At 51.0% G+C, this 15,651-nt stretch overlaps 1 protein-coding gene across 1 annotated transcript; it reads right to left on the reverse strand.

Moving 5' to 3' along the window:
- Positions 1 to 804: 804 nt before the first annotated feature.
- On the reverse strand, positions 805 to 8,530 carry LOC109364245 (uncharacterized). Its single transcript, XM_085213233.1, has 19 exons — positions 8,413 to 8,530; positions 8,129 to 8,208; positions 7,797 to 7,922; positions 7,431 to 7,510; positions 7,051 to 7,162; positions 6,647 to 6,736; positions 6,291 to 6,395; positions 5,901 to 6,053; positions 5,609 to 5,760; positions 5,103 to 5,241; positions 4,479 to 4,630; positions 3,939 to 4,086; positions 3,337 to 3,474; positions 2,763 to 2,939; positions 2,021 to 2,176; positions 1,769 to 1,870; positions 1,548 to 1,650; positions 1,248 to 1,307; positions 805 to 961 (listed from the first exon to the last, which is right to left on the reverse strand). The coding sequence occupies exons 1-19, from the start codon at positions 8,528 to 8,530 to the stop codon at positions 813 to 815; spliced, it is 2,340 nt and encodes a 779-aa protein (XP_085069359.1). The 3' UTR covers positions 805 to 812.
- Between the last annotated feature and the right edge of the window lie 7,121 nt (positions 8,531 to 15,651).

The raw sequence follows: 15,651 nt of genomic DNA on the forward strand, positions 1-15,651 counted from the left end.
GGGGGGCGGGTGGTGGCCTTGGCAGACCTTGAAGAAAGGCCACGAGGCTCTTAGGAATGATGATGCCGGTTTGGGAATTTTTTTCTTTTCTTCAGTGGAGCTGCAGGCTGTTGCTGATTGTCCAGTTCTCCAAAGGATCTGTATCCCCACCCGAGGCCTCTCGTCCCCCTGGAGAGAATCAACAGCATTTCCCAGCTGAGTATCGTCAGCAGACGTGCTGAGGATGCACTCCTATAGCCCACCGCTGCAGAAACCTTGCATGTAAGCTCAGCACAGGAGGACACCGATGGAACAGCTTTGCAGTCCGAGTCTTCCTTGTAAGGACAGATGTGATGCACAGAATCAAACCCCATAAAGCATGTAAGGTTATAAAGTAGGTATGTTTATTATGGTGCTGGGTGCGAGGATGATGACTCCTAACTCGCACAGCAAAACATTTGTTGGTATATAGATATAGTTGGTATATAGATATGGATAAGATGACACAACAGGTTGCTTGAACAGTTCCAAGATCTCATCATAATGTTCCAATTAGGTTGGGGAAATCATCTTGATATGTTCTGCCTCTGCGCGCATGCATGCTGCTCTCTGGAGGTCACAGGCAGAGGTCTTCTCCAAGTCTTCCTCGCAAAGGCTTTCTGGTGTACTTTTTGCCTTTGTCAGTCACTCACTATAGACCCAGTTCAACCAGCTAGGTTCCTATTCTTTGTCTCCAGATGTCCGTGCTCCTGGGCTCCTTGCGTTGTTAAGGGGGTCTGTCTTGCATGACAGGAATGCATGTCATGGCAACGTCACTGTACTAGAATTACATTTCAGATGGCTGTGCAAGGCCAGCAGCAAAGTGCTGCAAGCCTACTCCGTACTGATGACTCCTGCTGCCTTTGATGTCTCAGCATCTCTATTGTCTCGGCTGCCACGGAACGGACTGCCAGATGGATGTCATTTTCCAAAGGCTGAAGGGCTGCAACGGAAGGAAACAGAGCAGAGATGAAACCCACCGACTTGCAGAGAGCCACCAGCATCCCCTCCTGACCACATCATCCCCACTCATTGCTCCTCCAGGCCCTGAGGAGCACATGAGACTGAGGGATCAGCTGGTAGCCACTGCTCAGGAGTGCCCCCCCTGCCCCAGGAATGCTCCTCTGCCCCTGCAGCATTTCCTTGCAGCAGGGCAAGGCACAGCTGCATGCTGCCCAGGCTCTACCTCTGCTCCCAGCCCCAGCACACACAGCACTGCCCTCACTCACCATTGCAGATTTCATTCAGCATTTCCTCACTTTGTTCCCGGGAGTGCTGCACAGCCAGCCCTAGGGAAAAGAGCTCTCGTCAGACCCCCACTCCCCAATATGCTCCCCGGAGCGCAGACTGCAGCTCAGCCAGCCCAGCTGCTTCCCCTCCTGTGCTGCAGACAGGGATGGTGCCTGAGGAGGGACCTGAGCACGGCTCCTGTTGGGGCTGCTAGCACGGGCAGGCTGTATCTGGGGGCTGCAGGGCTGCGCCTTGCTGCCAGGGCAGGGCCCAAAGAGGGACCCGGGGGTTGGGCTCACTGATGAATGTGACAGCCTCGCATCGTATGGAAGTCTGAGAATCCTTCAGGTATGGAAGGCTCTGCCACAGGTATCCTTCCACTGTCCTCTTGTCCTGGTGCAGCTGGAGAAGAGCAGAAAGGCATGGGACTTGCAGAGCCTCCCCAGATGCTGGTGCAACCCCTCCTGCCAGCATCCCCTTTCCCCCAGCAAAAAGGTGGGCGCTGTGCGATTGTCCTCACCAAACACCTCCTGATCGCCGCTATGTACTCCTCCCGGGCCCGCTGCTTGAGCTCCTTCCACTTCAGGAATTTTGCACAAGCCACGAGGGCTTCCCCAGATGCCTACACAACAACAGATGCAGGGAGATGACACCACAGACACACTTCCCAGCATTTGAGTTCTTGCTGAACTCACTCTCCGTTCCCATCGCTGCCACCGCTGAGGTGTCGGCACACCCTCGCCTGCATACTGGTCAGGTCTGTCATTTGTACCTGTGCTACGCTCGGGGTCTCGTCACTCATGTGAAACAGCAGAGGCAGCAGGACACTGTGGACGGTCTCCTTAATGTTTCCCTTCTTATACCACAGCACAGCGTCCATTAAATCTTTGAAGAGGCGGATGGAACACTCTCGTACTTCACTTGATACCTGAGGGAGGAGAACAGGCGGACCTCAGCAACGCACTCTCACTGCCCGTGGTGAGCATGAGCGTAGGCATGGCTGATGTGAAAGGAGATGCTTTGGAGACACACTCTGCACAAAGGCGCTGTGCAGTCGTGCAAAGCACTGAAACAGGTTTCCAGCACGGGATGCCTGTGCCTCAGAGTGTTCCCCCAGCCACCCCACCAGGTTAAAGGAGAGCTCCTCAGGCACCAGGACGATCAGGAGACAGGGCTGGCCCTCGGCAGTGCCTCCAGGGCACACGCTGCCCACTCAGCCCCCAGCTCCCTCCTATGGCTCCTGGAGAGAATGCCTGGTGTGGGTAGAGGAGGGAGCACTGGAGGGTTTTAAAGAAACCTTTGGCAGAAGATGCTTGGCACAACTGGGCCAGAGGCACAGGGGCCTCACACCACCAAGAACAACCAAGGTGTGCTGCCAAGACAAGGCCTGCTGGGCTGCAGAGCCCAGAAGACATCTCATTCTCGAGAGCAGGAGAGGCAAAGAAATGAGAAGGCTCTCCGGTTGAGCACCCACCCAGGGAGCTCAGCCTCCCACTCCCACTAAGCAGACTTACATGATTAAAAAGAGGCAGAATCTTCTCAGCCAGCTCCAGAGCAATGGGACTGGCATGCCTCTTCCCCAGATGGCGCATTACATTTCTGAAGATGTTCAGCACCTTCAGAGTAACGGGCGTGTTGGCAAACTGCTGGGTCTCCATGATGTCTGGAAGCAGGGCCCGTATTTCTCTTACCTGTACAAAACATACAATTTTCTTTTCATCAAGACAACAGTGGCTTAAAAGCTCTGATTACAGAGCACCAGCCACACACTTTGCTTGCTGGCAGCTGCCACACGAATGGCAGCGCCAGACTCTGGGCAGGCGCGCACTTATCGTGATGGGGAAGGTAGGAGAAGGAGGGCAGGTGAGCAAGGACGCCATGCCCCCTGCTCGGCCACCCCCTTTTCCAACAGGCCCCCAGGTAACCCATCTGGAAAGCTCCTGGAAATCTCCCCAGGCAGCCACCATGCCCCACCGCAGCCATCACCCCAACTCATGGGTCTTGGGCAAGGCCAAGGCACAGTGTTGCCCACCACCCCAGCGCCAGGCTGCCAACAGGAAGGCTGCATTTTGACTAGGTCCTGCTCACCATCTCAGGTCTCTCGGACAGCAGGTCCAGGCCTCTGAGCACCAGCCAGAGCAGTGGCAGGCTTTCAATCTTGAGAAGCCTCTGCAGGACTGCTGGCTTACACAGCTCTTTCAGGATGTCATCAGTAGGGCGCATCATCTGAAACAAAGGCAGCAATGAGAGCCAGGCAGAGGCAGCACGACTCCCTGCACCCTGCACTTCCTGGCTCCTCTTGCGGCTCAGGGCTGGGCACTGGGGAGACACAGCCTGGCCTGGGGCAGCAGCGCCTTTGGAGGGCCCCACCATCCCTCTGTGTGCCAGGCCTAGCGCTATGCTGAATGACTTTCTGGCCTGCTCCTCCTGCCCTCTGACCCCCCACACTCTTTGAGTCGTGATTGACTTGGAAGATTTGGCACAAAAATAACTCCGGATTTTGGTGGTGATGGGCACTAAAGCCTGCGCAGCCTGCATGGAGGCAATGGCTCTCCCCGGCCCCAGCCGTGGCTCTGACGCTGCAAAAGCCCTGTCTCAGGTTTCCAGTCTGGGGAGCAAGGTAGTGGGAGGCAGGAAGCTGGGCAAAGAGAGCCCAGAAGGAGAGCATGGTGCCTTGTCCAGTAACTCACAGTGAAGCGAAGGAGGCCCAATTCCGCTGTGGTGATGTTAAATATCTTGCACAGCTGATGGTCCTGGAGAACATTGCTCAGTTCGTCCAAGATCCTCTCTGAAGATTCCAGCACGGGAAGCATGCTGTTCCAAATGTCCAGGGTAGTGCTGCAAAGAAAGAGCAATGCTGTGTCAGCAGGGCTGGCTCAGCCACAGCGCCATGGCTCAGGCAGGCCCGGAAGACCCCAGGCTGTGCTGCAGCCCTGGCCCTGCCACTCGACGTGCTTGGGGAGGCCTGGTGGCCTGGCCTGGGCAAGCAGGAGGGGCTGAGATGGTCTTCCTCGAGGGCCAGGGCAGGAGCCTGACAAGAGGTTTTGGCCTGCCGTGGTCAGCATTGGCTGCTGCAGTCCTGAGCGGCCCACCGGCACTGGAAAGCACAGTGGGATGGAGCGCCTGCTCCTCGGGGGTGTCCTGCAGCTTTCCTTGGCTCTGACAGCAGGAGCGTCTCTGAGCTCTGCTCTCCTCATGGAACAAACATGCAGGGCTGTCTGAGCTGGTACCTGTCACACTGGGGAAAGTCGATCAAAACACTCCTCAGGACCTCTCCGGGAAACTGGATGGTCAGAATGTCAAGCAGCGAGAAGAGCGTCTTCTGACGTGATTTGCTGTTCCTTCGCAGATTTCTCTGGATGGATCCCAGAATGTCTGGCAGCTGTTGCAAGAACATGGGGAGAACGCTGCTGTCACTGCAGACATTTGCGCCCCAGCCACTGCTATTGCTGCCATTCCCGTTGCTTTTTGCTGGTTTAAAACAGCTTCATATCCCAAACAGCAGTGGAGGGGAGAGCATATCATTGGTATGGCTGATGCAAAAGGAGATGCTTCAGAGTCATACTCTGCACAAAGGCGCTGTGCAGTCATGCAAAACAGTGCAACAGGTTTCCAGCACGGGGTGCCTGTGCCTCAAGTGCTCCCCCAGCCACCCCACCAGGTCATAGCAGAGCTTCCCACTCCTACTCAGTCTGTGCAGAGGCCGTGCTTCTCCCTTGCCTAAGCCACAGCCCCAGCTCTGCCCCTGCCCTGCCCTGCCCCAAGTTTCCAGCCTGGGGAGGAGGCAGCGGGAGACAGGGAGCTGAGCAAAGAGAGCCCTGAAGGACAGCATGGTGCCTTGTCCAGTAACTCACAGTAAGACGAAGGAAGCCCAGCCCCATTGTGGTGATCCTGCGTGGCTGTTTGTCGTGGAGAACGCTGCACAGTTCATCCAAGATTTTCTCTGAAGATTCTGGCATGGTAAGCACCATCTTCCAGATCTCCAGGGTAGCGCTGCAAAGAAGGAGCAATGCTGTCAGCAGGGCTGCCTCAGCCACAGCGCCATGGCTCAGACAGGTCCAGCAGGCCCCAGGCTGTGCTGCACCCCTGGCTCTGCCACCCTGTGTGCTTGAGATGGCCTGGGGGCAAGAGGGGCTGAGGTGGCCTTCCCAAAAGGGCAGGGCAGGAGCCAAATGGGGGCTCTGGGCTGCCTTGGTGGGTGTGAGCTGATGCAGCCTTGAGTGGCCCACCGGCACTGGAAAGTACAGTGGGATGGAGCGCCTGCTCCCTGGACTGTCCTGCAGCTTTCCTTGGCTCTGGCAGCAGGAGCATCTCTGAGTCCTTCTCAGGGAACAAATATGCGCGGTGTCAGGGCTGATACCTGTCACTGTGTGGTAGTTGGGTCAACACGCTTGTTAACACATCTCTTGGAAACTGGCAAGCCAGCACGTCAAGCACTGAAGAGAGGATTGCTTGAACTGACACGCTGTTTCTTTTCAGCTTTCTGCAGATGAACTTCAGAATCTCTGGTACCTGTTGGGAGGACAGAAGGAGAATACTGCTGCTGCTGTACTGCAGCCATTTGCCCTGCTGCCACTGAGATTACTGCTCTTCCCAGTGATCTGTGTTGGCTTAAAAAGGCTACAGATGCCCAAGAGCTTCTGAGTGCTTACTTCTGTCATCCAGGTGCAAGGGTCTTTCAAAACCAAATCCAGTATAATCCTGGCATACTCCTTGTCCTCAGAGCTGCAGTCAGCAATGGTCTTTTCAAGGGTTGTGAGGACGATGCCTGTAGTCTGAGAAGCGTCGAGGAGTTTTCTAAGCAGCTATGGTAGGAGGGAGAAAAGGGAGAGAAGACAAGTCAGACTGAGTGTGAGAACATGGTGTGGAGGGAGAAGACCAGAGGAAAAGGGCAAAAGAAGACACTTGCTTCAGGGCAGAAACATGCTGTGGGCCCCCACCTGTGCCCAAGCTTGTCTCTCAGGTATCCCTAAGCTGTAGAGGCAGCTCTGGGGTACAAAAAGAGGCAGAGAGAGCAGGCTGGAATGCTCATGTCTCCTTACCCGCACCCTGAAAGTGCTGACCATGAAACCACAAAGCTTCCAGATCTGCTTCTTGGCCCTCTCACGCACAATTTTGACCCCGGAGGAGGTGAAGGACTTCAGCAACTGTGAGGAGAGGAGCTGCTGGTTAGCCTGGGAGCTGCTGATGCTCATTCCAGCAGAAGCAGGTCTGCCGAGCTCCTGGCTGGAACCACAGCATCCATCCAGGCTTCCCCTGAGCTCGAGCCAAGCCCATCATGGGGCTACTGCCACTAGGGCCGCGTGTTGGCTCCAGCTGCTGCCAGAGCCGTTTCCAAGGAGAAGGCTCAAATTCTACCAAAGGGACCTCTGGGGGCAGAGCTCTACAATAGACAGACCTCGAAGATTCTCCGCAGCCAATTATCGATGCTGCTGGTGAGATGGCTGTCTAGCATGATCTGCAGCATGTTGTCCATAGCTTTCAGGGTCTGTAAAGAGAACAGTGGGTTGTGGAAGTCTTTCAGAGGTCGCTCTCACCACCAGGAGATTGCTGTGAACCTCTCTGGCTACCAAGGAAGGACAACCACACATCCACACACAGGGGCTGCAGAGCCACAAAGCCGCTGTGCGCAGACTGGGCTACAAGCACATGATGTTGCTGGGCCCAGGGCATGAGAGGTAAGGGGTGAGGGGCAGCAAGGCCAGGAGCCTGCCTCGCAAGGATCTTTCTTAACCTCTGGACTCAAAGAATCTAGGGAGCAGCCCAGAGGCCTGAAGTTCAGTAGTTACACCTGGTACGTACATGGTCGTAGAGGCAAATGTTCAAGACCTTCCTTGGGGGAAGGTAGAAGATGACATTGCAGCAGACGTTTAAGAGATGTAGCATTTCATCTTCTGAAATTGCGTTCACTTCACTGCAAGTAGGGAGACCTTGATGTTAGGAGCAGTGCCTCTGTGCTGAGGCAGGGGTGGAACAGGTCCTCCCCTGGACAGGGCTCCCTGGGATGGATGGGGAGCTCTGCCAGGAGGCACCTCCTCCTCCACGGGGCTGGCCTGGGTCAGAGGACAGTCCTGATGCCACCAGGTTTGGGGCAAGAGCCAAGACCCAGCGGGGAGCTGCGTCAGGGCCACCAGGATCGTGCCCTGGGGATGTGCTGGCAAAACCAGGGGCTGGGTAGGTACCTCAAGACAGCAATAGCATTCATGCAGTGGTATCTCAGTGCTGTGCTCAGCTGCTCCCTGGGCTCCTCGTGCAATAGAGCCTGCAAAGCACAACTGGAATGGCACCTGGCAGCCACCAGCACCCGGCAGCCACCAGCACCCAGCACCAGCAAACCCGGCACTGGCTGGTAGAGCCTGAGTAGCCCCAGTGCCCTTTGACCAACGCTGGCACACAGATGCTGCTGTCCACCTCCACTGCTGAGGTCTCAGCAGCACCTCGAGTCCCATCTGGGGCACATCGGTGTCTGTGCATAATGTCCCTGCCTCCCTCTTCCCACGCCCTGTGCTCCTCAAGGACGCAGGTACATGGGTGCCATGTCCCCTCACCTCGATGTTCTCTGACAGATCGTTTAGGAAGCAGAAGACATCCAGGCCCTCTGTCAAGCCCTCTTTTCCAGCAGTGCTGCACAGTGAGCAGATGCAGTTCAGGAACTGCATCTTCTGCACCAGATCCTGGCAGGCACACAAGAGACCAAAGAGTGTGAGCGCAGAGAGCCACGGTCAGGGGGACTGAGTGTTGCAAGGTGTGGAGCAGTGTGGCAGGCCTGCAGGGCAGCAGCAGCTCTGCCCAGCCAGCAGCCCTGCTGCAGCCTGAAGGCAGAGCCAGAAGGACCATCCGGAGATGCAGGCACAGCCAAGACAGAGACGGCTGCTATTACCTTTTCCTTGCAGATGATATAGTCTTCGATGCAATTTACGGCCTCCTTTTCCATTTCATAAACAGGCAGCCAGTCAGCATCTAACCAAGGAAGAGAGTGAGCAGCGCTGTAGGGGGGCCAAAGGCAGGTGCGAGCAGAGGAAGGAGCTCTGCCTTCTCTAGCCCTGGTCCCGCTTCCCTGGCACAGTCTGCCCGTGCCTGTCAGGACAAGGGGCCCTGGTGTCAAGCAGGGGGCACTCGCTGCCCCAGCTCTGCCCACCCCGCTGGGGAGGGACCCTCACTCACCAGCATTCAGTGACTGCACCTCAGTCACCTGGTAGAACTCCGATGGAGGTTTTCTCTCCTGGGGAGCCTCACTCTTGGCCCAGGCCACCCTGGGTTTTTTAGGGGGTTTCCTCTCCATCCCGTGGGATGAGGGCTGAGGGTGGGGAGAGGGCAGCCGTGGGACTGCCAAAGAGAAAGAGAAACGACGTGGGCTGCGCTCGGGGGCTCCTCGCCAGACCCGCACACTCCTGCCCTGTCGCCTCGCTGTCCTGCCGGACACTGGGGGGCTGCTGTGTCAGTGCCAGCTGTCCCTGGGTATCACAGGGACGGGTCACAAAGGGTCCCTCTGTGACCCACTGCCCCGCCCGGGCGGGGCTGGTTCCAGGCCCCTGGTTGCAATGGCGTAGACCAGACTCCCCAGATGGAGAGGGAATGTGTGTGCCTGCTTACCCAGAAAGCTTTGGAAGTGGGCCTGAGAGCGGCTGGACTGCCCAGACTTTCGTGTTTCTGCTGTGAGGCCGGAGGGGGCCGCAGCAGAGCAGAGGAGGAAGATGAAGACTCGCTGTCAGCTCAGCAGCTGTTTTGCTCATAGGCTTGTGAGCTCCAAGGCATTTATTTCTGAATCATAAAGATGTAAATGATAAGTTTCACACAGGAGATACAGTTCCATGCCTTTATTTCTGTTTAGCTGACAATACGCTTTCAAATAATTGGGAACATCTTGATGCCACCTGGGCAGGACTTCCGCAATGCAATTCAGTCAGCTTTGATACTTGTCTTCACTGTACTTCATACAGACATAGAAATCAAGTTAAGCTGAACTGTTAATACTGATATTAAGGCATAAGAAGCCTTATGGAGCCACAAAACAATCAGAAGAGAATAATGCAAGATTTTAACTGAAGATCTGGTAACTTTGCAGAACATACATAAACTCTGGTTCTTTGGATTCTAGATTGTCTGGGTTGGCACAATTTTCATATTTTTAGATGGTCTGCTTGAAAACTAGATGACTAATATTTGTTGGGTGTTTTTTTTTTTTTTTTTGTGAGTGAGGATGCAACAGCAAGCTTTTCTCGGTTCTGTATATCCTGAGTGCCTAAATCATTTTTTATCCACCACATTTGAGCTTGCTGACATGTAAAACCTCCAGCTACAGTCAAAGCCTGTCACACAAAGACACTGTCTCACAAGAAAATATTTTAAAAAGTGATGCTTCTAATAAGAAATTTTGATGATGAAATTTTGATGATGCATGTCATTTTTTGGTTATAGCTTTATGTGCAGCCTGTGTTAAGTTGCTGTTCCATTCAACTGTTTGTAGTTGAACTCAAAGCCGATGAAGTAGACACAGTTGACCCACTTTGAGGCGTTATTAGTTATTGTGAGTTTCCACCAAGGTGTATAATGGATTACTTCTCTTTACATGATTGGAAAATCAAGGAAAGATAATGGGAAATTCAAATATGGAGAGAGATGATTGTGGTGGAACACTTGATGCGGTGTGAAAGTAAATGTCTTCTTCAGAAGTTTATGTGACAGCTGCTGGGCAACTGGCCAGGTTCCGTAGGACTGGTTTTCCTCAGAAAAAACTGGCCAAGTCACATCAGCAGGATCTGAAGATCATCCTTCCATTACTGAAAACCCATGGTTTCCTTGTTCTGCTCTGGTGCATTTTACAAAATGCACCTATTTGCAGCAGTAAAACAACATGCTCATATCGATTTAAATCTTTGACGCTTTCTTAATCTATTTAAATAATTGGGAAAACATTGAAAACACAGACATGGCACCACTGGTCAGAACCAGCAAGTCGCTTCTTGAGTTCTGGAGACAGCTGCATTTTAATGCTTTATATCGAGCTTTATGTCAACTATTTCTTTCTCAGAAGAGAAATAGTTCCCTTCTTCTGTACTCTCCCCCACTGCACTATGCTTCTGTAGCTTGTCCCAGGTCTGCATCTCTTGGCAGGCTAAAGTCCTCACGGAATCACAGGGGTTGGAATGGACCTCAAGAGATCATCAAGTCCGGCCCCCCTGCTACAGCAGATACCCTACAACAGGTCACTTAGGTAGGCGTCCTGCCAGGCCTTGGATATCTCCATAGAAGGAGACTCCACAGCCTCTCAGGGCAACCTGTTCCAGCGCTCCATCACCCTTACCGTACAGAAGGTCTTCCACATCTTAGAACGGAACTTCCTATGTTCATCTTTTAGGCTATTACTTCTCGTTCTCCAAGTTTAATTAGTGGCAGCTTATCCTGTTGTGGCAATTGTGGAGCACTGTCCTTCAATTCAAATAGCAGTTTCACTCCCCTGGCTGTGCTGAGAACACACACGATTGCTGGAAGCCACCATATTGCACCTCAGACCTTACCTCACCTCACCTGCGTGTCAGGCTTTGTTTGCTAGACTCAGCCATCTTCTTTCTCACAGCACAGGATTTCTGTGCTCTGCATCCCTATCAAGCCTGTTTCTGCTTGAGTTCTGACTGTTTCTTTCTTGAAAATAAATGACAAGGAGGCTATTCTCTAGTTTGCTTTGTTTCATATTTTTGTTCTCTGCCCTACAGATCACCTATCACTGACTACACGGCTTAGGTCAGCTCTGCCCAGATTTTAGGGCCAGCAGATAATCCTTCATCCGCTGTGACTGAAGATACAAAAACTTGCCCCACACCTTCTGTAGACAAGCTGCTGTTCTACTTTAAACAAACAAACAAATAAGCAAAGAAAACAAAAACAAAAACAAAACCTGAAGCAAACAAGAAATAAGCCCTGCTAGCCTGCGGTGCAAGAAGTAATCTACTGTCCTTCCAGAAACATATGGATAGATACACATATGTTCTTTGCCCTAAGAAAAGACTCTGGTAATAGTCTCTATTGCCCGTTCCCATACGCATACCCACACGCAAAGACTGTCTATTTTCCCTTTTGCCCACTGATTCACTTCAAATGCAGCCCATTTCAGATCTGTTGTGGCCTTCAGGCAGCGATATGGAAAACCAACGTCAAGGTATTGAGCTCTGGCTGGAATGAGGACCTGATTTGAGCCAGGAGGAATGGCAATAAGTGCAAAAGGGAACTCCTGTGTTGTTTGTTGTCTACAATTCCTGAGATTGTTGATACAAGATAGGGACATTTGGGTTTCAGTATAAACCACAGAATGATTCCATGGATTTTGGCTGTTATTTCTGGCACGGGCCATGTTTTGCTATGACTATATTCCATCCCGTCTGCAATTCTGGTCTTGCCTCCCTAGCACTTAGTGAATAAGGTCACAAAAGTGGAACCCAAATATGAACTAAAACGTGTTTACATGTTGTCCTGAAGCTGGGCAAACTCTGAGTGCCCAGCCAGTGGTCCTCTGCAGCAACTGAAAACATTAAAAGAGGCAGGCAAGAAAGATGGTAGGTCATGACTGGAGAAATGTGCACTTCTACAGAGGTTTGCATGTCTTGCTCAGTAACAAGCGTATTCTTTGCCTGACCATGGCCAGGCTGAAGCTACAGCTGCGAGCGCAGCGTTGCTGATAAACAAAGTGGTATTGCTCTACGCTAGTTCCATCTGTTAAGAAGGGTGAAACATGCTTGCAGTTTTGCAGCTGGGTTCTCAAATACTGCTCCTTCAGGGAATGCTCTAAAAAAATCAAGTCTGAGGTTTGCTCAAAATAGCAAAGAAATACTGTATAAAAACTGAGGGTACCTACCAGCTATCTAGAAAATCACATGGTTGATGAGACATATACACGTGTTTCCTACATAAATGTGATTACTACATGAGTAAAAATAAAGACATACACATGGATTTTTATTAATAGGAGATGAAGGCTCTAAGAGGTTGGCAAATGTGGTCTTTTGTGGCCAGGTCTAAAGATTGATCCCGTTCTCTTTGTTTTGTAGTTGGGGGGTTTTTTTGGTCATGTTTCTTCACTGACACAAAATGCACAAAAACGCTCAGATGATTTCCCCAAGGTAACACTGATTTTCATCAGTGCACACCTAGAGGAACTAGGGCTTATATAAATCTATCCCAGGCTTCCAGTGTAGGGATTGTGCTGGCTAGAATAAAGTAATGTCTTTTCCCAGGCAGCTGCCTGTATTCTCTTGGACAAGAAAATAATGTTTTTGAACGTGATGTTCTCAACAGATTGCTGAAACTGTGCATTTTATGTGTCAATGATCCAGACTTTTAAAAATGTTAGAAGAGGGAAAATTCATTGGACAGACCTTTTAGTCGGAGAAGAGAGTACAGAAAATATGTTTCAAAGCACTTCTCCATAGTAGGTAGCAAGAGCTTGATTCATCAACATTCTGAATTTTGTTTCTGGCTCACCATCATTTCTCTTTGAATTCTGGAAAAAAACATCAGTTTTTGTTTGCCACTCCATTTTCAGTTGACATCACTGCAGATTTTCAAGTGGGATGTTGCAATCAGACTTTCAGCTCAAAAATTTGATCATGTCTCTGCTGGACTTTCGGAAGCCCAGTCATACCAGAGAAATGTATGCCTTGGAAGAGCTGCCCAGGAAGGCTGTGGAGTCACGAGCCCTGGACGTGTTCAAGAGACATGGAGAGGTGTCTCTGATGAACTTGGCTAGTGGGCATGGTGGGGATGGTCTAGGGTTGGACTTGATGAATTTAGAGGTCTATTCCAACCTTAAGGATTCTGCGATTCTTTGAAAAAGAACTCTGTACCTTGGCTATAGGCAGTTTCTGTTTCTTTGTTTTGACACCTTCCAGCAGATCTACTGGATTCACTAAGAGTCGTTTTAGTTGACCAAACTAGTTTGCAAGGGGCTAATTTAAGGAGAGCAAAAAAGCTGGGTTTCTAGATGCATGAAAATCCTTTAGGATAAAAGCAAGTACTTCATCCAGCACACTGCAAATACTCTGCTAAATACACTTAGCGGAGCAGACTTTTGGCATGCAGCTGCTCTAATCTTGTCATGAGATCTGTCTGTAGGCACTCAGATGTATAGGTCAGGTCAAAGAAGCCATTGCTCACATTGTGTCAGGAGATTGGATTGCTAGCTTTGTAATTTCAAGCCAAAAAGGAGTACAATAGACTTTGGTGCTTGCTGGCAAGCAGAGCAAACTCCTAGGCACCTCTGGCTTGTATGGACCAACTTTGCTGTTCATGTAACATGGCAAGATGAGCATCGTCACATCCCAGCGGATGTGGTCAACAAGATTACAGCTATGTCTCACCGCTCTCGTAAGAAAGAGCCATGATCTTTTCTGGGCATAGTAAGCTTCTGGAGAATGCATGATCTGAACTACAGCCTCATTGCTTACAAAGCTCTTCTTCAGGTGACGCAGAAGAATACTAGTTTTAAGTGCTACTGAGCAAATTAAACAGGAGATAGGTGGAGCCGTGACCGTGGGGCCAGTAAGGATGGGACACGATGTAAAAAACATCCTCTAGACTGCTGCTGGACAGAGGCCCCAGGAGATACCTGAGGCCGACCTCTTGGATTCTGGAGTCGAGTACACTGAGGGTCTGAAAAGTATTATAGTATGACTGAAAAGGAGGGGGTTTGAGCTGCTCCCAGAGAAATCAATAGGTACTGATACACAGCTCCTTTTAGCACCTCAACTGCCGGTGCTAAATGTTTAAAGGGAAGGTTCCCTCCACCCATCATGCCACTGCTGCCACTTGGAGTAAGTGACTTGCATTGATTGCACAGTACCTTGTGGAGTTAGCTACACGAGCATGAAGGATTTACGAAGAAGTGACATAAAAACCCACTTCTGCAAGAGGAGCCCAGTTCCCCCAACCTTTCCTCATAGGAGAGGTGCTCCAGCCCTCTGATCATCTCAGTGGCCCTCCTCTGGACCCGCTCAAAGAGCTCCACGTCCTTCCTGTACTGGGGGCCCTTTATCTGGACGCAGTACTGCAGATGGAGCCTCGCAAGATCTGAGCAGAGGGGGACAATTACCTCACTCTCCCTGCTGACCACCTCTTTTTTAATGCAGCCCAGAGCAAAGGTTGGCCTTCCGGCCTGCAAGTGCACACTGCTGGCTCACATCCAGCTTCTTGGCCACCAGGTCTGCCTGTTTTGATGACAGAGCACCATCCTTTAGGAAGACATTGTTTTTACATCTGGTCTTTGGACTGCTCTTGTCCAAAAGTTTTTGCTAGCAACCTTGTCATGTTATTGAGATTTGCTATTGAGACAGAAAACTCAGAGTGCCAAAAGGAATGGATTATTTCACAAAGTAAAGCAGGAAGAAGAAGTCAGGGTGAGTAGTAGGAAAGTCAGTAGCACAAAGACACAGAGCGAGGATTTCTGTTACAAGTAGGTTATTGCCACAGGTAGATGAGAGCTCAGCAAAATCTTACCCTTCAATTCAATGCATGCTGTGTTTGCTCGTTTGGTACATCGTGCAGCTCCGTGTATCTCTGATGGCAGTCTTTGCTTAAGCAGTCACAGCTACAGCCTACCAACCCCTTCCCTCTCTATTCTTTATAGCCAAGCAAATGCCATCTATATGCAAATGCCTGACCATTTGCCATGTAGGTGGCCCATGATGCCATCCAAACTCCTTGCTCTCCTGTATCTCCTGCTTTCTATTTCTTTACCAGTGCTGTAATGTTCCAGCTCAGTCTTTCCTCCCTCTGTCCTTGTGTAAAAGGGCTTCCCACCAGAGTACCAATTCAGTTCATTGAGAAATTTCCTCAAGTGACTCTTCTCCCTGCACATTTATACATCATCCGTTTTATTGTTGTTGAGCTGATTTCATTAGTAGTAGTACAAATAATATTATTGTTATTGTAAGAGATGTATGTTAGCAAAGAAGGTTTGCAGAATCATTCTTTCCCCCATTTTGAAAAGCAAACAGAAAACCAAAGATAGAGCTCTGAGTCTGGATTTCTGGGTCTCCAAGATATAAGAAAAGATGTTTTTTCCCCTTGAAATACAAACCCATTTGTCTTATTCCACATGACGCTCATGCTCAGGCACACAGCACTCTGAGCAGGCAGGAGCTTTGCTTCCCAGCACCTCAGCTTTGCAAGCAGCTAGGAGAACCATTAGTTTCCTGCTCCGTATCTGTCACAGGCCCAGCAAAATGAGCAGGTATCTTGCTCAAGGCTGCGTATGTGTCCGCCATGAAGTTAGTCTTATTTTGTACATGGGGGAGGGGGCGGGGGGGGCGGGTGGTGGCCTTGGCAGACCTTGAAGAAAGGCCACGAGGCTCTTAGGAATGATGATGCCGGTTTGGGAATTTTTTTCTTTTCTTCAGTGGAGCTGCAGGCTGT

Source organism: Meleagris gallopavo, chromosome Z, assembly GCF_905368555.1.
Source record: "Meleagris gallopavo chromosome Z, MGAL_WU_HG_1.1, whole genome shotgun sequence".
Classification (NCBI taxonomy): domain Eukaryota; kingdom Metazoa; phylum Chordata; class Aves; order Galliformes; family Phasianidae; genus Meleagris; species Meleagris gallopavo.